Here is a 25,808-nt window from a genome sequence, read left to right on the forward strand (position 1 = left end):
TATGTCTGGGGAGTGGGGCGGGGGGAGGGGTGGTGGGTGGATGGGGTTTGCTGTATACATATGAAGATATTGTTAGTTATAATATTTTATTTATGTATTTTATTGATTGTATAATTTTAGGTGTCTTTTAGGCCAGTAATGGCAGGTGTATTATGTACACATGACACATTAATAAACTATATTATTATTATTATTATTATTGTTATAGCATGGGAAGGCAAGAGAGAGTAGCTTGAAGCTGATCCGTTATGAAATGGGGAAAGAAACGGAGTCGTTTTAGAAACTTTCTGGTTTTTGTAATTATTCTGGCTGAAGTATGACAATTTTGTTTGAATCATGTTTCACTTTCCCCCAGGAACCTGAATGAAAACCCTCTGGTGTGCAGTTGCAACATGCAGTGGCTAAAACTAAAACAGAAATCTAACTCCAAGTTTCTGGATAATCAACGTATAATGTGTATACAGGACGGAGTCAAACGCCGCGTATCGGAGATGGACAACCCGGATTGTGGTGAGAACCATATATCATTGAGACATTATACTTTCTCGGCTACTGCGTGAGACAAGGCCTCTCCGATTTCTAGGAGGGATTTGTCGTGTATATGGATTGGTGATTGGTGATGTAAACATGGCCGATTGGGTATATGGATTGGTGGTGTAAACATGGTAGATTGGGTATATGGATTGGTGATGTAAACATGGCCGATTGGGTATATGGATTGGTGATGTAAACATGGTAGATTGGGTATATGGATTGGTGATGTAAACATGGTAGATTGGGTATATGGATTGAGGGTGTAAACATGGTAGATTGGGTATATGGATTGGTGATGTAAACATGGTAGATTGGGTATATGGATTGAGGGTGTAAACATGGTAGATTGGGTATATGGATTGGTGATGTAAACATGGTAGATTGGGTATATGGATTGTTGGTGTAAACATGGTAGATTGGGTACATGGATTGGTGGTGTAAACATGGTAGATTGGGTATATGGATTGGTGATGTAAACATGGTAGATTGGGTATATGGATTGAGGGTGTAAACATGGCCGATTGGGTACATGGATTGCTGGTGTAAACATGGTAGATTGGGTATATGGATTGGTGATGTAAACATGGTAGATTGGGTATATGGATTGGTGGTGTAAACATGGTAGATTGGGTATATGGATTGGTGATGTAAACATGGCCGATTGGGTATATGGATTGGTGATGTAAACATGGTAGATTGGGTATATGGATTGGTGATGTAAACATGGTAGATTGGGTATATGGATTGGTGGTGTAAACATGGCCGATTGGGTATATGGATTGAGGGTGTAAACATGGTAGATTGGGTATATGGATTGGTGATGTAAACATGGTAGATTGGGTATATGGATTGGTGGTGTAAACATGGTAGATTGGGTATATGGATTGGTGGTGTAAACATGGTAGATTGGGTATATGGATTGGTGGTGTAAACATGGTAGATTGGGTATATGGATTGGTGGTGTAAACATGGTAGATTGGGTATATGGATTGAGGGTGTAAACATGGTAGATTGGGTATATGGATTGGTGGTGTAAACATGGTAGATTGGGTATATGGATTGATGGTGTAAACATGGCCGATTGGGTATATGGATTGGTGGTGTAAACATGGTAGATTGGGTATATGGATTGGTGGTGTAAACATGGTAGATTGGGTATATGGATTGGTGATGTAAACATGGTAGATTGGGTATATGGATTGGTGGTGTAAACATGATAGATTGGGTATATGGATTGGTGGTGTAAACATGGTAGATTGGGTATATGGATTGGTGGTGTAAACATGGTAGATTGGGTATATGGATTGAGGGTGTAAACATGGTAGATTGGGTATATGGATTGGTGGTGTAAACATGGTAGATTGGGTATATGGATTGGTGGTGTAAACATGGTAGATTGGGTATATGGATTGAGGGTGTAAACATGGCAGATTGGGTATATAGATTGGTGGTGTAAACATGGTAGATTGGGTATATGGATTGGTGGTGTAAACATGGTAGATTGGGTATATGGATTGGTGGTGTAAACATGGTAGATTGGGTATATGGATTGAGGGTGTAAACATGGTAGATTGGGTATATGGATTGGTGGTGTAAACATGGTAGATTGGGTATATGGATTGAGGGTGTAAACATGGTAGATTGGGTATATGGATTGAGGGTGTAAACATGGTAGATTGGGTATATGGATTGGTGATGTAAACATGGTAGATTGGGTATATGGATTGGTGGTGTAAACATGGTAGATTGGGTATATGGATTGGTGATGTAAACATGGTAGATTGGGTATATGGATTGAGGGTGTAAACATGGCCGATTGGGTATATGGATTGGTGGTGTAAACATGGTAGATTTGGTATATGGATTGGTGGTGTAAACATGGTAGATTGGGTATATGGATTGGTGGTGTAAACATGGTAGATTGGGTATATGGATTGGTGGTGTAAACATGGTAGATTGGGTACATGGATTGGTGGTGTAAACATGGTAGATTGGGTATATGGATTGGTGATGTAAACATGGTAGATTGGGTATATGGATTGGTGGTGTAAACATGGTAGATTGGGTATATGGATTGAGGGTGTAAACATGGTAGATTGGGTATATGGATTGGTGGTGTAAACATGGTAGATTGGGTATATGGATTGAGGGTGTAAACATGGTAGATTGGGTATATGGATTGGTGGTGTAAACATGGTAGATTGGGTATATGGATTGGTGGTGTAAACATGGCAGATTTGGTATATGGATTGGTGGTGTAAACATGGTAGATTGGGTATATGGATTGGTGGTGTAAACATGGTAGATTGGGTATATGGATTGGTGGTGTAAACATGGTAGATTGGGTATATGGATTGGTGGTGTAAACATGGTAGATTGGGTATATGGATTGATGGTGTAAACATGGCCGATTGGGTATATGGATTGGTGGTGTAAACATGGTAGATTGGGTATATGGATTGGTGGTGTAAACATGGTAGATTGGGTATATGGATTGGTGATGTAAACATGGTAGATTGGGTATATGGATTGGTGGTGTAAACATGATAGATTGGGTATATGGATTGGTGGTGTAAACATGGTAGATTGGGTATATGGATTGGTGGTGTAAACATGGTAGATTGGGTATATGGATTGGTGATGTAAACATGGTAGATTGGGTATATGGATTGAGGGTGTAAACATGGCCGATTGGGTATATGGATTGGTGGTGTAAACATGGTAGATTTGGTATATGGATTGGTGGTGTAAACATGGTAGATTGGGTATATGGATTGGTGGTGTAAACATGGTAGATTGGGTATATGGATTGGTGGTGTAAACATGGTAGATTGGGTACATGGATTGGTGGTGTAAACATGGTAGATTGGGTATATGGATTGGTGATGTAAACATGGTAGATTGGGTATATGGATTGGTGGTGTAAACATGGTAGATTGGGTATATGGATTGGTGGTGTAAACATGGTAGATTGGGTATATGGATTGGTGGTGTAAACATGGTAGATTGGGTATATGGATTGAGGGTGTAAACATGGTAGATTGGGTATATGGATTGAGGGTGTAAACATGGTAGATTGGGTATATGGATTGGTGATGTAAACATGGTAGATTGGGTATATGGATTGGTGGTGTAAACATGGCCGATTGGGTATATGGATTGAGGGTGTAAACATGGTAGATTGGGTATATGGATTGGTGGTGTAAACATGGTAGATTGGGTATATGGATTGAGGGTGTAAACATGGTAGATTGGGTATATGGATTGGTGGTGTAAACATGGTAGATTGGGTATATGGATTGGTGGTGTAAACATGGCCGATTGGGTATATGGATTGGTTGAGTTAACATGGTAGATTGGGTATATGGATTGAGGGTGTAAACATGGTAGATTGGGTATATGGATTGGTGGTGTAAACATGGCCGATTGGGTATATGGATTGAGGGTGTAAACATGGTAGATTGGGTATATGGATTGGTGGTGTAAACATGGTAGATTGGGTATATGGATTGAGGGTGTAAACATGGTAGATTGGGTATATGGATTGGTGGTGTAAACATGGTAGATTGGGTATATGGATTGGTGGTGTAAACATGGCCGATTGGGTATATGGATTGGTGATGTAAACATGGTAGATTGGGTATATGGATTGGTGATGTAAACATGGTAGATTGGGTATATGGATTGGTGATGTAAACATGGTAGATTGGGTACATGGATTGGTGGTGTAAACATAGCAGATTGGGTATATGGATTGGTGGTGTAAACATGGTAGATTGGGTACATGGATTGGTGGTGTAAACATGGTAGATTGGGTATATGGATTGGTGGTGTAAACATGGTAGATTGGGTATATGGATTGGTGGTGTAAACATGGTAGATTGGGTATATGGATTGGTGGTGTAAACATGGTAGATTGGGTATATGGATTGGTGGTGTAAACATGGTAGATTGGGTATATGGATTGGTGGTGTAAACATGGTAGATTGGGTATATGGATTGGTGGTGTAAACATGGTAGATTGGGTATATGGATTGGTGGTGTAAACATGGTAGATTGGGTATATGGATTGGTGGTGTAAACATGGTAGATTGGGTATATGGATTGGTGGTGTAAACATGGTAGATTGGGTATATGGATTGGTGGTGTAAACATGGTAGATTGGGTATATGGATTGGTGGTGTAAACATGGTAGATTGGGTATATGGATTGGTGGTGTAAACATGGTAGATTGGGTATATGGATTGAGGGTGTAAACATGGTAGATTGGGTATATGGATTGAGGGTGTAAACATGGTAGATTGGGTATATGGATTGGTGATGTAAACATGGTAGATTGGGTATATGGATTGGTGGTGTAAACATGGCCGATTGGGTATATGGATTGAGGGTGTAAACATGGTAGATTGGGTATATGGATTGGTGGTGTAAACATGGTAGATTGGGTATATGGATTGAGGGTGTAAACATGGTAGATTGGGTATATGGATTGGTGGTGTAAACATGGTAGATTGGGTATATGGATTGGTGGTGTAAACATGGCCGATTGGGTATATGGATTGGTTGAGTTAACATGGTAGATTGGGTATATGGATTGAGGGTGTAAACATGGTAGATTGGGTATATGGATTGGTGGTGTAAACATGGCCGATTGGGTATATGGATTGAGGGTGTAAACATGGTAGATTGGGTATATGGATTGGTGGTGTAAACATGGTAGATTGGGTATATGGATTGAGGGTGTAAACATGGTAGATTGGGTATATGGATTGGTGGTGTAAACATGGTAGATTGGGTATATGGATTGGTGGTGTAAACATGGCCGATTGGGTATATGGATTGGTGATGTAAACATGGTAGATTGGGTATATGGATTGGTGATGTAAACATGGTAGATTGGGTATATGGATTGGTGATGTAAACATGGTAGATTGGGTACATGGATTGGTGGTGTAAACATAGCAGATTGGGTATATGGATTGGTGGTGTAAACATGGTAGATTGGGTACATGGATTGGTGGTGTAAACATGGTAGATTGGGTATATGGATTGGTGGTGTAAACATGGTAGATTGGGTATATGGATTGGTGGTGTAAACATGGTAGATTGGGTATATGGATTGGTGGTGTAAACATGGTAGATTGGGTATATGGATTGGTGGTGTAAACATGGTAGATTGGGTATATGGATTGGTGGTGTAAACATGGTAGATTGGGTATATGGATTGGTGGTGTAAACATGGTAGATTGGGTATATGGATTGGTGGTGTAAACATGGTAGATTGGGTATATGGATTGGTGGTGTAAACATGGTAGATTGGGTATATGGATTGGTGGTGTAAACATGGTAGATTGGGTATATGGATTGGTGGTGTAAACATGGTAGATTGGGTATATGGATTGGTGGTGTAAACATGGTAGATTGGGTATATGGATTGAGGGTGTAAACATGGCAGAATGGGTATATGGATTGGCATCTTCCCGAGTTTCCGCTAGCCTATATCAAAGCCTAATTCCTACCTTTGCCATTTCAAGCCTACTTCTCGATCGCGAGTTATGTCCCTTGTGATGAAAACGCGACATCCAATCAGATCGTTGTTCTTATTTCGAATGACCGCACAAAGATGACTGCCATAGCAGACGACCTGGTCGATCCGATAACGAAAAGATTTGAGATCTCATCCTGACAGACAATTAAAAGGACAAATTACCACAGTAAAGATACTTAACAGAGGCATGCAGAGTAGTGCGACTACACAGTTTCAAGTAACACTCCACTTGCGGCAAAAGTAGGCTTAAAATGGCAAGGGTGGAACCTAAACTTTGAAAAAGGCTAGTGGCCACGCTTGCCACGTGAAGATGATGGATTTGTGGTGTAGGCAGGGTAATTGAATGTAGGGATCGGTGGTGTAGAAATGGGATTGTTGGTAAAGATTTTGGCAATTTAATTGAGGGTTTGGTGTGTAGAAATGGGAGCTCGAATACAAAGATTGGCGATGAAGAAAAAGGAGATTGAATATTAATAGAAGGTACACCATAGATCAGAAAGATAAATACACTGTCATGGAGAAGTGGAAAGAGTAAATGTCGTCGTAACAGGTACCTGTATTGGAATCGGTTTATCATATACCAACTCAAAAGCAGCAGAAATTGAGCTGGCGTTACCGTAATACTAATATGACGTCAGAGTAGGTGTGTTCAGTGTCCTTGGTGCAGGCAGTGCCAGTTGATTGATTGTATCTAACTATTTCAGTATCGCGACAGCAAACCGGGTTGGTTCATTAATATTGTATGTCGTACATGATAGAGTGCAGCTGTTTCGCCCATCCTGTGTTAACTCATTGGTTCAAACACAAGACAGGTGATTAGTGCGTTGAATTCATAAATATATGAAAAAAACACCGAAGCATGTTACTGCATGTTGCTACACTCCTGCAGGAAAATAGAGGATTGGGCATTTTAGTTACAGTAACCAATATTGATAGATATGCCGACATCACTTCGGCCGGTATATGTTAACACACCAGCATGGAGGCATATTTCATGTTATGTTACCATGTGGAGGGCCATTCTGTTATCTTACTTTCATTCTTATTGTTCAATGTTGTCCTTGAAATATCACATACATGCTGAATAATCCATTGGTGTTTATTTTTTTCGAATGCTATTTCTGACTAACATAGCATGAAAAGTATCTTTCAGTGCTGACCGTTTTCGGGTTTTTTTTAAAACCATGATTTTGAAAACATATTTGCCAGGCTTCTCTTTTCAGAGAATTTCTTTTTGAAGAAGTGAGTGAAAACATATCGTGTCTCTAAGAAAAGTCCTAGACCCTTGAATATTAATTTGTCGCTTGTATGTGACATGTAACAGCCTGCTCTACATAGAGATTATTTGCCGAGAAGGTATTTGCGTTGTTAATAGCCTGTACGGACGGTCGGATAGCCTAGTGGTTAAAGCGTTCGCTCGTCACGCCGAAGACCCGGTTTCGATTCCCGACATGGGTACATTGTGTGAGGCCCATTACTGGTGACCCCCGCCGTGATATTGCTGGAATATTGCTAAAAGCGGCATAAAAACCTAATAAGTAAAGCGTAAAACTCACTAATGGCCAAAACAAAAGAAAATATACCGTGTTTGAGTTTTGTGTAATCGCAAATTCTAAGAGCTGTTGTTAAAATTGATTAATAGATTTATTTAAGCATCACTCATTCCTGCAACAGTTTGTGAAAAGTAATCTGTGGCTGGGTAATTCTGTGTACAAATAGATTGATTCAATAATGACTGGGTTTAGAAATGAATGTGCAATTCATAACACTTAATATGTTTCAAATGTTGTAAATTTAATAATTTTCAAAGATAAATCGTCTAAGATCCACCAGCAGTAGTGTATTATGCAAATGTCGGTTCTTTTTAATTCTTAAAATTTTTGAATGATTTATTTTAAATAAAGCCATGTAGAAGTATTCTTTGAGTGCTGACTAAGTGCAAGTACATTTCATGTTGTGATATAATATCGCTTACTAAGGATATTTTCAATTGACAATCAAACATATGATAAAATCAACCGATAGGTATAGTTTCTTTTGCTCTGCAGCTTGCATGATACGATTTTTATTCTTAATATAGGATATTTACGGTACGGAAACACACGAAACTAATAATCTCTTTATTATTTAATGGCATTCTAAATAAAGTCGAAGTTTAAGACAAGTTTCATCCATTAATGTGTAACCTAATTAATATCGTAGAAATACAAAGTAAGTCGCCACTTGTATTCTTTTGTGCCAAATGACTTGCAGGCAGAAATGTTTTTTTATCATGAGCACAAGATTATCTTTTGGGGGCGTTTAGCAAGATGACATCTATGTAAAGAGGATTTTAGAATCAGTTCCTGATAGATGATCTCTTTTGCAAATTTATCGGATCGTGATACCAAGTTTATCGGATTGTTTTATCCCTTTGTTTACACTATGCATTATATGATAACACAATGGTCTCTATATACTATACAAAGTATCACCACCTTTACAGAAACACCACATGTGCACGTGTCGCCCTCCGAAATATCCATTAACGCCTCCCAGGATGCCGTGTTCCACTGCAGAGGAACCGGAAGTCCTAAACCGGATGTCAGATGGAAATTAAAGGATCTCGCTTCCAACTACACCATTAGTACGGTCAAGGACACCGCCAATGAGACGATCAAAGCGTTACAGGTGTGGGATGTCAATTCCACTGACCACAACAATCGTCCTCGTTGCATCGTGGAGAATAAAGTCAATAACGTGTCAGCTCAAGTGGAAATACTTGTCAACTGTAAGTTTGCTTGTTTATTTGTTTGTTTGTTAACACACCACTCCAATATCCCAGCTATATGGCGTCTGTAGTTAATCCAGTCTTGACCAGACAATCCAGTGATTGATATTGTGAACAACGATCCACATCGTGGTATCAGTCAAATCGCGGAGCGTGCCACCCGATCCATTTGGTCGCCTCGTACGATCAGCATAGCTTGCTGGGGTCAATCTTAAGCCGGAATCACCACGGGTGTCAATTGTAAGTGCAACCAAGTACCTTGTTAGCTTTAACAAGAGGTGAGGTTAGGTGAAATTGGGTTTAACGTCGCGTCCAAGATTATTGCACTTATATAGCGACGTACATGCACATGTGTGTGTGTGTGTGTGTTTGGCTGCTTGTACTAATCCGGACTGATGCCGATTTAGAGTGCTAGCTCACTGAGATACCATGCCGCAGTTTAACATGAATACCCCACTGAGACACAGTATTCTGACTCCGAGCCGACCAGTCCTTGTTTTAGCCCCTTAATGCCGAGCGCCAGACAGGGTAACAACAAGTACCATCTTTAAACGTCTTTTGGTATGACGCTCTCCGGGCGGACGCTCTAACACTAGACCACGGAGGCGATCGGCTTCAACAAGAAGGCACACGTGGCCCAGTCGTTTGAGGCGCCAGAAGTAAGCGTCCCTTAGGCGTTAAAGATTGTGAGTTCGAATCCAAGCTCGCCCCGATTATGTTTCTAAGTTTGTCAGCACCAGATTCGTGCATGGGTTTCATCAGAGTGGTTAACATCTTAGTCCTGCATCGCTTCGGTCTTTCCTCCAACACATATACCTGAAATACTGGCGGATAATCGAGACTGGTTATTTTCTGGAGCTGACATTTTCTATATTAAATAGATGAGGCGTACGTTTGGTGGCTCCGAGCGTTATATGGAAGTTGGAATATAGATATGAATAGTGTAAAACACTCTCACTAATTCACACACTATATTCATCCATTCCAGCTGCTCCACGACTAAACATTACGAAAGTGAATATGACCATCAACGAAGCAACGGACCAGAAACTGAGATATGATGTCCGCGGCTGGCCGGAGCCCTCTATTCAGTGGTTGTTCAATAATAAAGCTCTACAGAGAAAGGGGATACTCGGCTTTAACTTTACAATATGTCCTGGCTGGGTGCAGGGCTCTCTGGAATTTGATACAGCGAATTTCAACTACGCCGGAACATACACTATCGTCGTCAACAATACGTATGGTAAAGATCAGAAAAACATCTTCATCTCAAGAAATCAAAATCAAATACGTAAGTTATTTTAACACGTATAACGTTTCAGTTATCTAGAATGACAATGTGCTTATGTGTCATCAACGTATATGTGTGTATGTGTCATGGAAGTATCTGTGTTCAAGTGTTAAGGAAGGATATGTGGTTATGTGTAATGACGGTGTGTTTATGGCGTATGATGACGGTGTGTTTGTGACGTATAATGACGGTGCGTTTGTGACGAATAATGACGGTGTGTTTGTGTCGTATAATGACGGTGTGTTTGTGATGTCACGTTGTCCTTCCTTTCTTTGTTGTTTAACGCCGCACTCAGCAATATTCCAGCTATAGGTCGGCGGTCTCTGCATAATCGAGTCTGGACCAGACAATCCAGTTATTCACATTCTACATTTATGCCTGTTATTCTTCAAGAGGTTCCAAGGCCTGAAGCCCAGTACCATTCATGGTCTAGACGTTGCAATTAGTCCAGAATTGGAATTGTAGACATTCTCTCAATGTAATAAGGATAATCAACAACTGCTAGACTGGTCGGAATAATAAAACATGAGTGTGAAGCTTGGGGTGATGCCCTAATTGAAATTACCCTATATCTGTTCCTTTTAACATTTAAAGTTCAGTGCTTCTGAGATGGTGCATACAGCCTTTTGTAGTCGTGCGATAACTTGTAACTAGAAATTCAAACACAGGAGTTCCTAATAATATGTTGTCTGTGTTATTCTGAAACCAGTTATTGTTTTGTATCCAAATCAATTAACAAGGTTTTTTCCCCTTTGACTGTTAAAACCTTAGGCAAAATTTCGAATATTTTCTGGAACAGTTTGTTTTTCCCAACAAATGTAACATTATATTGCCCTATAAAACCGGATGTCACAGCCATCGATGTATGACCGCGTGTCTTAGTTCCACGACATATCCATGACCTCACTACACACGCCCATCAACCCACTCAAGACTGGTTATGTTGTTCTGAAACTACTGTAGCATGTTTCAGCCTCACCTCGACATTTCCTGCAAATGGGCAATAGGCTTGGAGGTTACGATCCATGTAAATATATTCATAAAGTGTTTTTTTTCATATTTTTGGAAGGGTGATTACAAGTAAATCATAGAAAAGTCAGAAGATGTTAGTAGAACTATTTAATTATGGTAGACCCAGTAGATGATAGTAGATCCAGTATGTAATAGTATGATCAGTAGGTTATAGCAGATTTTAGTAGAAACAGGAGACTATAGTAGAATCAGTAGATCATAGAAGTATCAGTAGAACATAGTAGAATCAGTTGTGATCGTAGAATCAGTTGATAATAGTAGATTCAATTGATAACGGTAGAATTAGTTGATATTAACAGAATCAGTTAAAAAATGACAGAATCAGTTCATAAAAGCGGAGGGCGGTCGGGTAGCCTAGTGGTTAAAGCGTTCGCTCGTCACGCCGAAGACCCGGGTTCGATTCCCGACATGGGTACAATGTGTGAAGCCCATTTCTGGTGTCCCCCGCCGTGATATTGCTGGAATATTGCTAAAAGCGGCGTAAAATCATACTCACTCCACTCATAATGGCAGAATCAGTTGATAATAGTAGAATCAGTTGTGATAGTAGAATCAGTTGACAATAGTAGAATTAGTTGATGATAGTAGAATCAGTTGATAATAGCAGAATCAGTTGATAATAGCAGATTCAATTGATAACAGTAGAATCAGTTGACAATAGTAGAATTAGTTGATAATAGTAGAATCAGTTGATAGTAGCAGAATCAGTTGATAATAGCAGATTCAATTGATAACAGTAGAATCAGTTGACAATAGTAGAATTAGTTGATAATAGTAGAATCAGTTGATAGTAGCAGAATCAGTTGATAAAAGCAGATTCAACTGATAACAGTAGAATCAGTTGATAATAGCAGAATCAGTTGATATTAGCAGAATCAGTTGATAATAGCAGAATCAGTTCATAATAGCAGAATCAGTTGATAATAGTAGAATCAGTTGTGATAGTAGAATCAGTTGACAATAGCAGAATTAGTTGATAATAGTAGAATCAGTTGATAATAGCAGAATCAGTTGATAATAGCAGAATAAGTTGATAATAGCAGAATCAGATCATAATCGAATCAGTTGAAACCAGTAGAATCAGTAGAACATCGTACATTTTAGTAGAACCAAGAGACAATAGTAGAATCCGTAGATCAGTAGAATTACTTTTTTAGTAGTAGAATCAGTAACAAAAAGTATATTATAGTACAACCAGTAGTTCATAGTAGAATCAATAGACCATGGTAGAATTAATTGATAATTGTAGAATCAGTACATACATGTAGTAGTAGAATCAGTAGGCCATAGTAGAATCAGTAGCTCACAGTAGATTATAGTAGAACCAGTAGACAATCATAAATCTGTAGAACATAGGATCAGTAGATCATAGTTCAACAAGTAGATTAGTCATTGGGCTGTCTGTCGCTTCTTGTCCTATAGTATCAGTAATATGTCCGCTTCTAGTCCTATAGTATCAGTAATCTGTCTGTCCGCTTTTTGTCCTATAGTATCTGTAATCTTCTAGTGCAAGTGTATTATTCAAAGAGTACTAAACTGGCAGCATTGGTTACTATATAAAAATAGCCTCAGAAAAATTTGTGACAATGGCAAGTGTACTTTTCTTCTTTTCCCCTTTTGTATTTAAAACGTTACCTTTTACAACTCTTATGGTGATTTGTTTCAAATATAAACTCTATCTATTTCTATCTTTTTGAAGTTTATTAAAAAAATATTTTGTGTGTGAAAGAGTTATCAAATATACTTTGGACAAATATTGTAATTGATAAACAGCAAGCGACGTTTTCATGTTTTTCAGAAAAACAAACTTTTTAGGTATTAATCTTCAGTTTTGTTTTCCGATTTTATTAACGATGCAGATGAAGCTTATGAAATTTGGCGCTTTATGTCATATGTAATGTTTATGCACAACAAAGGATATTGTTTGGGTTTTCTCCTTCCTGATTGTGGAGGAGTTGGGAGACCACGGGTGGCCCAGTCGCCTAAGGCGCTGCAGTTCGCTATGCAGAGTAGCGTCTCTTGGGCACCCCAGCAAGCTATGATCGTGGGTACCAATCCCGGCACGCCATGATACAACTGGAACACTGTTGATAGCGGCGTTTAATCCAAGTCACTCACTGACTCACACCTAATTATGGTTATATTTTTCTTTAAAAATTACAGGGCACCCTGAGAGGCCACGCCCTTTTCCCAACCCACCTCCTTTCCTGCCCCAAGCGACAACCACTACACAGCCGAAGGTGAAGAATACGGACGACTTTAAAATAGTAAGAAGCGATGCCATATTGAATGTGTTCTCAAATTGGTGTTTTTCCTTGTGTTTGTTGTTGAACGCCGCCTTCAGCAAAAGTACAGCTACCTGACGCGTCCTGTAAATAATCGAGTCTAGACGAGACAATTCAGTGATTGATATTATGAACATCAATCCACGTCGTCGGGCAACGATGATACGCAATAAACCAACTCACCTATCACGTTGCCCTTTGCGATCTCACTAATCACGTCGCCATTTGCGGTGAGCAGAGGTGAGGTGAAATGGGGTTTAACGCTGGTTTCAAGATTATTCACTTATACAGTGACGTTCGTGTGCGGGCGGTGGGGTAGCCTTGTGGTTAAAGCATCACTCGTCACACAGACGACCCGGGTTCGATTCCTCTTATGGGTACAAAGTGTGGAGCTCACATCTCGTGTCTCCTGTCGTGATATTGCTGGAATATTGCTAAAAGCGGCGTAAAACCTCGTGTGCGTGCGCGCGTGTACTAATGCCGTTTTTTTTAGCTAGCTTAGTGAGATACCCAATCTCACAAAGATCAGATCTTAGTTCTCGCTACCGCTAAACAAAGATCTGAGGACATCCCATTACGGGTCACGTCAGACCGATCTTGCGCGAACTTTGACCGACCAATGGAATGACTGACAAGAAGTCGATATTAGCCAATCAGAAGGCAGCTTTCTCGTGCTTTACGGCACTAATTTCAAATTGGCGACTACGCTTCGAAACATATTTTGACAAATTCTCGATTATAAATTTGAAATCTGAACAAAAGAACATTCTGGAATGGCTGGTGGTCTAGATTGTTTGGATTCAGTCGTTAAACCCAGTGTTAAAGTTTTTGAGGTTGCGTGATTAGAAATCACACTTTCACTTTCATGATCTGGTAAGCGACGCTGCGATTGGTCGGATGAAAGGTTGTTCTAACGTGACCCTTAATGGGATGTCCTCAGATTTTTGTTTAGCGGTAGCGAGAACTAAGTCTGATTTTAATGAGATTGCTGAGATACCATGCCGCAGTTTAACATGCATACCCCACTCAAACACAGTATACAGACTCCGAGACAACCAGTCGTTGTTTAATCCCCCTAATACCGAGCGGTATTTTGCTTTGACATCGACCTTCCACTATCCGGATAGACGCTCTATCACCTTGACTACGGAGACGGGCCATTGGTGAAGCCATTCTTCGTACCTAATGCCATGTTATGTTCGTATAAGTTTAAGGACTCACGAAGATCCGTTTTAGACCCGGCAACCCATGTTTGCCGAGAGAGGCGACTATGCTTATCGTAAGAGGCGACGAAAGGGATGGGGTGGTCAGGCTCACTGACATGGTTGATACATGTTTAAGATTTCATATTACTTGCAAAGTACATAATTGCATGCATAATTTGTGGTATGGGCGGTTGGTGATCACTTAAAATTCCCCACCCCCCTGAACATTCAAATCAGTAGATATGGCCCATCCCACTTTCAAAGCTTGAAAACAACAATAGTAATTTGACAGACGTACATATTATACCAAACTGGAAAGGGTCTATTGCCATACTCTCAATAGTTATTCATGTTCAAAGTTGTTATTCATATCTAAGACAATTCCGCCTCTCTAGCAGTCATCCAGGACTCAATGAAATCCCAAGTCTCAGACTCAAACAAGCCTGTTGTCTTGAAAAGCTTGGGAGCGTACAAAATAGGACACTCAAACTTCCTGGCAAGGTCATTGATGGTCCCTGCAAGCGCCTTTGCTTCCTGGGGATAGCTTGGTGTTCATTTTCCTTGATCCGTCCCTGTCTCAAATGCTGTCCAACATCTGCAGTATGATAGGAAAGGTGTTGCTCGATTTTCCCCATAATTGCTGTAAATTTCCAGACATTAGTTTATGCTGCAAAACAGTTCATTCATGACCTTCAGATCATCCTGAACGTGAACTGTTCCTTCCTTAGCCTTGGAAGTATGCTGACAGGATGTGTTGTTGTCGCTCACTCAACGGCATATCCTTCTCATGATTCAACCCGACTGCACGCCCTCTTGAGACCAGCCAAAGAATGCGGGATTTTTGAAGACAGCCGTCTTTCTTGGGACCTGTGACATTTCCCAACAGCCACTCATACCTAGGCATCCACCCTTACGTCATTATGACATGACTCGGACAGTTTTGATGATGAGGTTGTTGATGCAACAAGCAGCTACGACAATGATGTAAAAAAGGGATATAGTGATACTGTCAAAACATTACACGCTGTGGACGAGGTGCAAGTCGTCATGTTCTCGACCATAGCTAACTGGACATGTGTGGCAGTGTTTTGGTGTGTGTATCCTAGCCATAGATTAGGAACAATCCCTGAGTGCTTCATAAGCTGTGTGAATGGGTTGTTATAATTCCTATCCGAGGAATATTTTAATTATATCATGGCATGTGAGTGTATGTGGGAAAAGCCCAAGGCGACGTTGGTCTGGAAGTGTTCTGAAAAAAAAAACAGATTCAGGACTAAGGGACGCAACTCTGCACAACCAATTGCGGCACTTTGATTAGAATGGGCAACCCCCTGTCACCGGCAATGGATTTATAGAAAAACAACAGAATAATCCTGATAATTTAGTATCTGTCAGCTAAAGGCGGGGAGTTTTTTATTCGAATCGATTGGTGTTCATCAATCGTCCCTTTTTTGACAAAACAACGCCGTTCCATATTGAAATTGTCATTCGTGTCACGAATGTGGGCGAGTGATGACAAATGGTTTACGAACTTTGAGTTCCAAAGATTTGCCAGTACTGTTTCTGTTGAATGGATGCTGCCATGCCTACGATAATGTAATAATTGATAACATGACAATTCCTCCCCCAGACAGTAATCGTGACGGCATCTGCAACGGCCATTATCCTGGCCTTCACCATCACACTCGTCGTGTGTGTTCGCCGGCACCGCAGGAAGATCAACCGTCATGCGACCTTCCAAAACCGGAACAAGGGAGTCATCGGACCGAAGGTCACCAAGGGCGGACTCCTTCTGGAAGCTGCACCTCTCAATAGTCTTCATTTGATAGAAAACCCTAATTACATGCAGAAAACTGCCTACAGGAATAATTCGAGTAGGTATCTATAATGTTTTGACAGAAAAGAGATTACAGCTTTAACTGTAGATCTATGCCTGGTGGACCAACATGAGATGACATGATTTGGTTTGCAATTTCATCCCAATATTAAGATATCAAGGTTTTATTCATAACATGTTGTTTTAAAATGTTTTCCATAAACATTTGATGTAACAAAACATCAAATCATAGACATCACTTAATCCTTATTCAACAATAACATCTCCATGCTGGACTGAGTGTTACCATGTGTTCAATTTCCATCAATAAATCGTTCGACATATATTTATATCACAACATCGTTTTAAATTTAGCACGAATTCATATGTCATGACATCTATGAGTTGATTTTGGTACAATAAAATACAGAATGAATAGTATAACATCTCACGGAGCACTGCTCCATGGTTTATAAATACATATCTTTTCACGTAAAAAAGACCTTGGAAAATAAGAAATATTCTTGTATTATACACATAGTATTAATAAAAAATATGGTTTATTAGATATTCATACCATTCCAACTTTATAGATAACACCGTATCACAACTGATGTGACAGTATCGTGATGTTCTGCTAAAGGTGATGGGCATTAACTCGTCACGTTGAAGGCCATGTTTGATATCACACATTGGTACAATGTGTGAAGCCCATTTCTGGAATATTGCTGAAATTGGCGTAAAACCAGACTCACTCACTCAATAACAGAGTCACATTTAACATTTCAGCACAGAGAACCATCCGACCAGAAACAATCTGTTTTTTGCGAGAACTCGGGGAAGGTGCGTTTGGGCGCGTTTACCTTGGAACCTGCACTGGGCTTGTTGAAGAAGGGGAAGTAACTCTAATTGCAATCAAGACTCTCAAAGACGCAACAAGTGAATCAGTGATGAAAGACTTTGACAGGGAAGCTGAGCTTCTGGCTAACCTCCAACATGACAATATTGTGACATTTTATGGTGTTTCTCAAAATAATGAGAATTATATGATGATATTCGAGTTCATGTCCAATGGAGATTTAAATAACTATTTAAGGTAAGGAACATTATTAGGTGGTGCTATTTTTATTATTTGGCACACACGGCTAAAGTAAATTACCTCACACTATGACAAGAATTATCCTTACAGTTTTTGAACAATGCCTCACTTGAAAACCGTCCCCAATTCCTCAATTATACCCGACGCATCCGACAAAATATGTTTGTGTGAAAGGGCCTTCTCCTGTATGTGTCCTTTCAAAATAATATTATTATAGTGTTAAACTTATGAAGGAGAAATACAACTAGCCGTTGCATAGAGTATATCAGTTTAACCCAAATTTTAGTGAGTGAGATTTAACGCTGCTTCTAGCGAATGCAATACAAAATATATGTTTAAGGAAAACCCATGGCAACGTTAGGCAGCTCATAGATCATTACCATCTCATAGATCATTCCGAAATTTTTTTGTTAAGGTCGGTCGAATTTTTTTTTAAAACATACATACAAAACAACCTTTTTTATTTTATCACACTTACCGGTGGGTCAGAATACAATTTGCCTTTGAAAATTGTTTTAAAACTGCTTGACACTGTTGTACTGACTTTCAGTGCGTATTGAATGTATCAGAAAAAAATTTGTTTGTTTTTTCATGTATATACTACTACCAGTTTAACTGTTTAATTTGCAGTGACTATGCTTGTCGTAAGAGGCGCCAAAAGGGTGGTCAGGCACGCTGACTTGGTTGATGCATGTCATCGATCCACATTGTGCGGATTGATGATCATGATGTCAATCACTGGATTGTTTGCTCCAGTCGCGATTAGTTAGAGACCGCCGTCATACAGCTGGAAGTTTACCGAGTACGGCGTTAAACAACAAACAAGTCACAACAAGTTTAAGTTGAAAGACAATTACATGTCATTTACAGTTTACCAGTTTTTTGCCGTGGTCGCAGGAACCATAAACATTATATAAATGTTAACTTAGGCCTGACATTTGCCTGTGTTCACCCATCAATAAATGAGTATCCGGTACGAGAAGATGTAATGCGGAATCGTGTAACTGTTTCTAGTATAGGTCATATATACTTCCCAGGGAGTAGAGAATGCAAATTTCCGATGAACGGGTTTATACTTGTGCGCTAAATAATGAAGCATGTGTTGTGTGGAATCGGTTCTATACAGATGTACATGTTAATAATAGTTATGGTAGTAGTAGTAGTAGTAGTAGTAGTAGTAAAATGTACATATTATCTTAGATCTATTAATATTATCATCATTATTATTCTTATTATTATTATTGATTTTCGTTGTTTCTATTCTCCGTGACACAGGTCCCATGGCCCGGACTCGTCAGTCATCTGTAAGGGAACCCCGCAGAACGATACGCTCACCATCACACAACTTCTGCACATCTCCAACCAGATCGCCACCGGCATGGACTACCTGGCGTCCCAGCACTTCGTGCACCGCGACATGGCCACCCGGAACTGTCTGGTGGATGACAAGCTCATAGTAAAGATTGGGGATTTCGGCATGTCACGGGATGTTTACAGCACGGACTACTACAGGGTAGGTTGTTTCCTAGTAACTGGGCGGAGAGTAGTCACCCACCTTTGGAACCCCGAATGCCCGAATAGTACGCTTTATGCCATGAAATGTTTACTTGGTATACGGATGCCAATATTTCAATGTTGAAATGTAATTTCCGTCTTTGTTCTTACAAAGTGTGACAAATAAATAACATGTTTAGCCCGAAGCTTATGAGCACGCATGGTCATGTATTCTATGTGAAAGTCCTAGTCTAATGTGCTTGTACCAGCTGTGTACACTGATATGACTCAAGATTTCTTAAATTGGATGTAAAGACTAAGTGATATGCTGAATGCTTATGAGCAGGATGGCATCTCATAAAGGGCCGCAGTATTACGGACCGACCGTTTGATATTCCTGGGTCAGGGAATCTTTTTACAATAAAATAGTTGGAATAGAATGTGGACAGAGCGTCTGGAGCGGAAGGTCGGTGGTTCGATCACTGGCCGCGTCATACCAGAAGACGTTGAAAGATGGTCGTTATTGCCACCCTGCATAGCATGGGGATCGGCATTAAGGGGCTAAAACAAGGACTGGTCGGCTCGGAGTCTGGTTGGGGTCTTCATGTTAAACTGAAGCACAGTACCTCAGTGGGCTAGCACTATAAAACCGACGCAAGTCCAGACCAGTACAAGTATCCTAACACACACGTACATGTAAGTTGCTATATAAATGCAATAATCTTGAGCAAAACGGTAAACTTCACAGAGCTCCAGATAAGCTTTTGGTGTTGTGGGTATTTTACCCATGCATTTTAAAATCATTGGGTATCAGTAATTCTACCTGCGTATTCAAATTTCTGTTACCAACTAGTTTTTACACATGTGGGTATTTAAGTTAAATATTTAAAAACGCTATACATCTAGTCCCTGCAAACTGGTGTCGTGTGGGTTCGAGAGCTTTATAGGACTCAAAAATACCACGATACTTCCACAAGAAAGTGTGATGGCAAATGATCATGATGTAACTGTCATCGTGGAGTTTGGCAAGGTTGACGGAATGCCCCTTTATAATTTCAAAATAAGTTGCTGATTTGCTAATCGAATACGCAGGGTTACTTCACAATATTTTGATGGTACGCACAAGTTTTATTTTTGTAGCGTATCTGTAATGTTCGTTGCGTATTTGATACGCTTGGATTATATTTTACTGTGTATTTCTGCATTTCTGATGCGTATTTCACGCAGATACGCAGCTTATCTGGAGCTCTGGACTTCATTACACCTCACCTCATCATCACCCAATGTATCCCTCTGTTCCAGGTCGGGGGAACCGCCATGTTGCCGGTCCGCTGGATGCCTCCCGAAAGTCTGCTGTACCGAACCTTCACAGTGGAATCCGATGTGTGGAGTTTCGGCATCGTTATGTGGGAGATCTTCACATACGGGAAACAGCCTTACTACGAACTGTCCAATATAGAGGTACGGTGTTACAGGCTACATAATGTCGGAGTAAATGCTACATAAATATTCTTATCTTACCGAATGTGCATGTACGTGGCATCACATCCCCGTGTGGATTCTAGGTTATAATAACTTTCGATCAACCTGTGCTTGTCGAACAAGGCGACTTCATGGATCGGTATGTCGGGCTGATTCTGTGCGACCGCAGCCAAACCTCCTGGAAGGTCGCTTATGACATCAATCACTACATTGAACGTCTCTTATGACATCAATCACTGCATGTCGCTTATGACACCTATCACTGCATGAACGTCGCTTATGACATCAATCACTGCATGTCGCTTATGACATCAATCACTGCATGGAACGTCGCTTATGACACCAATCACTGCATGGAACGTCGCTTATGACACCAATCACTGCATGTCGCTTATCAAGCTCCTTCCCAGCGCGTGACACCTTCGTTACACTCTCGGTAACATCGCTGCCACCAGTGTGGACGCAGCCATTACAAGAATCTTGATATTTGCCCTTTAACCCCAAATGTAGTAACGTTTATACTTTTGTTTTTGTCTTTGTGAATGCAATCACCGTTAATTTTGAAAAGGTTTACAGTTGACCATACTTCCCAGATATATTTACCTTTTTGTTTGTTGATCGGATTGGTTCGAGATTGCAGACGAACAGAAAATCAACCAACTTCCCCCTTACATTATAACTACAGTCAAGTCTCGTTAATCCGACATCGTTGGTTGCACATGATTGTGTCGGATTAACGAGTATGTCGGATTAACGAAATTAAGTGATTTGTGATCGAAAATCGGACGTCTTCACAATAGATAATAACCGTGTGTACCTTGTAATAAAATCATTAAAAACGAAATATTTATATTGTATGTCAATAACATGTAGATAGTTGTAATGAAACAGAAATTCAAATTCACAAACTGAGAACAAAATTTAGCAGCGGTATGAGTATTCGGGGTCACGGTAGTCGTCAAGTGTTTGTAAACATAACGGTCAGTCGACTTCGAGTTCAACTCCAAACATGGTTGTAGCCCGTATCACAGTGGGGAGTTTTGACTGGTGGCAGCGATACAGAGAGCTCCGCGAATGGGCTATCGCTGTGAGGAGCTTGGTCGCTTATGCCACCAATCACTGCATGTCGCTTATGACACCAATCACTGCATGGAACATTGCTTATGATATAAATCACTGCAAGGAAAGGTGCGTGGAACGTCGCTTATGACACCAACCACTGCATGGAGCGTTGCTCTTGACGTCAATCACTGTGTTGGGCAGGATAGGCTAATCTTTTCGCGAGCACCTGGTATCATCACTAATTGATAGTGTTCCATAGACATGCTTATGGGATAGCCGGAGTCGTACAATGGACGACTTCTTTTGATATTTGTGTGTTTTTGTGGCTTTTCTCATCGTGAAACCAAACACAGATTTGATTATTTACAGTACTTCATATAACTTGAATATTGATGAGTGCATTCTCTCTTTTAACATGACTGCCATTCTATTGAAGGTAATACAGTGCATCCAGAACGGGCACCTGCTTGACTGCCCTCAGATATGCCCGGATGACGTCTACAAGATAATGCTGGGGTGTTGGAAGAGGCAGCCGACGGAGAGACTGACAATGAAGGAAATCCACAAACGCCTGGACAGTCTGTGTCTGAAAGAACCGACCTATCTCGACCTGATTGCATGAGCAACACGGAAGGGAGGGACTCTTAATACATGGTCGACAATGTTTTAAACGGGTGTACATCCCCTTCAGGAGAAAAGCCTTTCCTGATTCAAATGAATCTTACAAGGATATATAAATCACATGGATTACAACCATACATGGTTCAAATGAATCATACCAGGATCTGTGAATCACATGAATTACAACCCTATATGATCTCAAATGAATCATACCAGGATCTGTGAATCACATGAATTATAACCATATATGATCTCAAATGAATCATACCAGGATCTGTGAATCACATGAATTATAACACTATATGATCTCAAATGAATCTTACCAGGATCTGTGAATCACATGATTTACAACCACATGTGATTAAAATGGATCCATCGCCAATACCTGATTCACAGAAAACAAGAAATCGGGAAGTCACTTGTCTCATGAAACATAACTCTGTGATGATGTAAGGACTGAGTTATATTATCTTCAGGATGCAGAAACGAGCTTTTGGCGAAGAGTGTAGAAAGTGTGTCCATAAGAGTGAGATAGGAAGATGTGACACTCGAAGTCCTCATCTTTAGCATCATCCTCGGAATTCAGGGTATGTTTATTCGAGGCGAGAAACGCGGAACATACACGCTTGGACTTCGAGGGTGCTGCTGGAAATGTTGGCCATCTTGTCATGGTGATTTCAGAGGCAGTGTCGGCACGGCAGTGTCAGCTCGACAATGTCATCCATGTCTCTCTGCCAGCCAAAAGACGTGTGTGTGATTGACAATGAGGGCATCTGAAGCAATCGACAAGACACTAGCTGTGTTACTATAACATACGATTTGTTGTGTTGTGCAGAGATGGACCACGGGAATTCGTATTTGTACAGAAAATATCAATAATGTTCATAATCAGTGGATGGACTGACGGGATTGCTCAACAGCACATACTCAGAGGGCAGAATATGGACAGAATATACGACGAAACGATTGTCTTTCAAGTTAATGGGGCTTATTGGGTTTACAGTGATCTGCTTCAACTGAGTTTCTGCACAAGATGCATCTGATATGCTCTTTTTTATTTATCGACTGAGATTGAGATAATCCTACATTATGACACTCAGGAATTTTTGCTGACTTTCTTCAGTGGTAAACCATAACGAAAAACAATATAGCCTTTGCTTCACTATCATAATAACTGGGTTGCAGAAGTGACGTCACCATATTCATCTCTCTTATCACTAGCTCCGCACTCGATATAGAAATCAACAGCCAATCACATGTAATGACTCTTTATTGTTCGGGTTCCAATAAGTTGTCATTTGATTGGACGGATATGTTGGCATCGTGTCCCTCGAATTAAATGAAACGATGCTGTGTAAGCGAATGGGTGCAGGGTATTTATCATAACGGAATGGGGATGAATAACCTGGATAATCGAAGATGCATGCTTCCTTAATTCTGATTATGTGTGTATTGATGGGATGTGCATAACAGAACCTTCTTAACCCGGACAAAATGTTTCTCGGGCAGATTTCACTTTGAACAGTGTCTGTGTAAATAACTTGTATTCGTCATGTCAGTAACCAAATAGTATGGAGTTGATGTATTTATGTAGCTATGCGAAGGTGTATGTGAAGAAAGCAATTATTTTACACAAAGCGATTGTGATCCAAAGATAAATTAATTTCTAATCCAGCAGGGCTCGATTTAGCTGTGAAGAACATGCACCATTGCAACCTATTATTGAAAAATGCAACCTCATATTTTTGTCTACGTGAACCAAGTGCGTGTAAAATAAAAATCAAGTTTGTGTCGACACAAAATCGATGTTTGGACACACTCAATAGCTCTAAAGTTTATTTACCATACTACATCACTAACCTCTGTGTTATGTGTAATTTGTTATGCTTTCTTATGTCTGACGTAATCAAACTGTGGGTACTTCAGGAACTGCACATGTTCCTATTACGTTTTACAGCAATAAGTTATGTGACTATGGCTGCCGACCGGTTGCTATGTTTCAACTTTGATACCATTGTGTGACCCGGGGGCAACCTGGCTTTATTTGGTGCACCTTGGTTGTCATGCATCTGGTTCAAGTTAAATCAAGTTCCTTAAATCGAGCCCTGGCAATCATTCGTGACCAACTCGTGTTATTCCGGGACAAGCCGAATAGCGACTCGTGCCCCACTCGTGGCCATTTTTGCGACCGGGTTCCGTCTTAGCGAAAACGGGCACACCTAAAACAATTGTCAATTCGTTGCGTAATGGTTCACATATATTTCCCCATATATTATATATATTTCAGAAGAAATTTAAAGCACATCGGGACTTGCGGAATTATACAGTATGATTGAACACATTTAACTGTGTCTTGAGTATATTTTTAGATGCAAGACATGTGTAACATCAAAAAATATTTCTGAGGGATTCTTTGACAAGGTACTTGAAATCATACGCGCATTCTGATTGGTTTGTCGTATTTTCGCACATAACATTCATCGATAGGGGGACGAGTCTTCTTGCAGGTTACGGAAAGGGGCAAGTGGTGACGAATGCCCTGGCAATATATGCATTGAGGCAATTTGTGATAAAGATTATTATGTTTGCAATTATATCATTTGATCAAGCTAATTAAAATCAGATCTTAGTTCTCGCCATCGCTAAGTACGTGGGAAACACTGCCATACTATCTCAACCATATATTAGACCTTTCGGAATGTTCTTTTGTTCAGTTTTCAAAATTTTAATCCAGAACTGTGTCAACATATTTTTCAATCGTAGTCTGAAATGGAGCATCTTCCCGGATCAAGAGAGTTAACTGACTTTAAAAGTCCAGTTTCCACCCTTGCCGAACTAGACTGGAATTCCTAGGCTCGATGGTAGCGCCACAAGTGGCTATTACGAGTTATGTCCCTTCTATGTCTTTCCTATGGCCCAATCAGATTCAATCTCTCGTCAGGGTTAGGGTTAGGGCCGAGCCAAGACGAGTTGATCGATAATCAAGATCTGTATTGTGATCAAACGGGTCTTACATCGCGAAGTGCATCAAATCACGTGAGCACCTTGATTAAAAATATGAAAAGATTTAGAAAATATCTGATGACAACGAGTTAGCAGTGCACATGCTTTGCAAATCCTGCAATCGACCGAAATCTGCATGACCGTTTACGAACCGGATTTCGATTTCGTTGCGCGATTTTAATTGGATTATGCATAGACTCGTTAGTCCAGCCAAATTGTAACTCCATAATACCAGCCTAGTTCGGCAAGGGTGGAAACTGGACTTTTGTAGTCAGTTTACTCACTTGCCCTGGGAAGATGGAAATGGAGTCGCCAGGTTGAAACGAATGCCGTAAAGCTCGAGAAAGCTGCTTTCTATTTGGCTGATATTGACTTCTTGTTAGTCATTTCAGTGGTCGGTCAAATTTTGCGGAAGGCCGTAATGGGATGTCCTCAGGCCTTTGTTAGAACTTAGATCTGGTTTTAATGATATTGATCTTTTGATATTTCCTGAATAAAATACCATACACGGGGTATATTACAAAACGTTCTGCTATGACACTAGATCACACGGCCTTTTAGTGAAA

At 40.2% G+C, this 25,808-nt stretch overlaps 1 protein-coding gene across 2 annotated transcripts in view; it reads left to right on the forward strand.

Annotated features, from left to right (window-relative positions):
- Positions 1–24,403, forward strand: part of LOC124131484 (NT-3 growth factor receptor-like) — a 55,119-nt gene extending 30,716 nt beyond the window's left edge. The window contains exons 5-14 of one of the 2 annotated variants that reach the window (XM_048398153.1): positions 356–510; positions 8,568–8,852; positions 9,841–10,143; positions 11,117–11,170; positions 13,339–13,442; positions 16,296–16,539; positions 17,271–17,577; positions 18,856–19,093; positions 20,377–20,535; positions 22,055–24,403. In XM_048398153.1, the coding sequence (XP_048254110.1) occupies positions 356–510; positions 8,568–8,852; positions 9,841–10,143; positions 11,117–11,170; positions 13,339–13,442; positions 16,296–16,539; positions 17,271–17,577; positions 18,856–19,093; positions 20,377–20,535; positions 22,055–22,240 (2,035 nt within the window). In that variant the 3' untranslated portion in view covers positions 22,241–24,403. The remainder of the gene's footprint in view (positions 1–355; positions 511–8,567; positions 8,853–9,840; positions 10,144–11,116; positions 11,171–13,338; positions 13,443–16,295; positions 16,540–17,270; positions 17,578–18,855; positions 19,094–20,376; positions 20,536–22,054) is intronic. The other variant, XM_046494771.2, reaches the window with a different exon arrangement.
- The last annotated feature ends 1,405 nt before the right edge of the window (positions 24,404–25,808 follow it).

The sequence above is a fragment of the Haliotis rufescens genome, unplaced genomic scaffold, assembly GCF_023055435.1.
Source record: "Haliotis rufescens isolate VD_foot unplaced genomic scaffold, xgHalRufe1.0.p SCAF_1, whole genome shotgun sequence".
Lineage (NCBI taxonomy): Eukaryota > Metazoa > Mollusca > Gastropoda > Lepetellida > Haliotidae > Haliotis > Haliotis rufescens.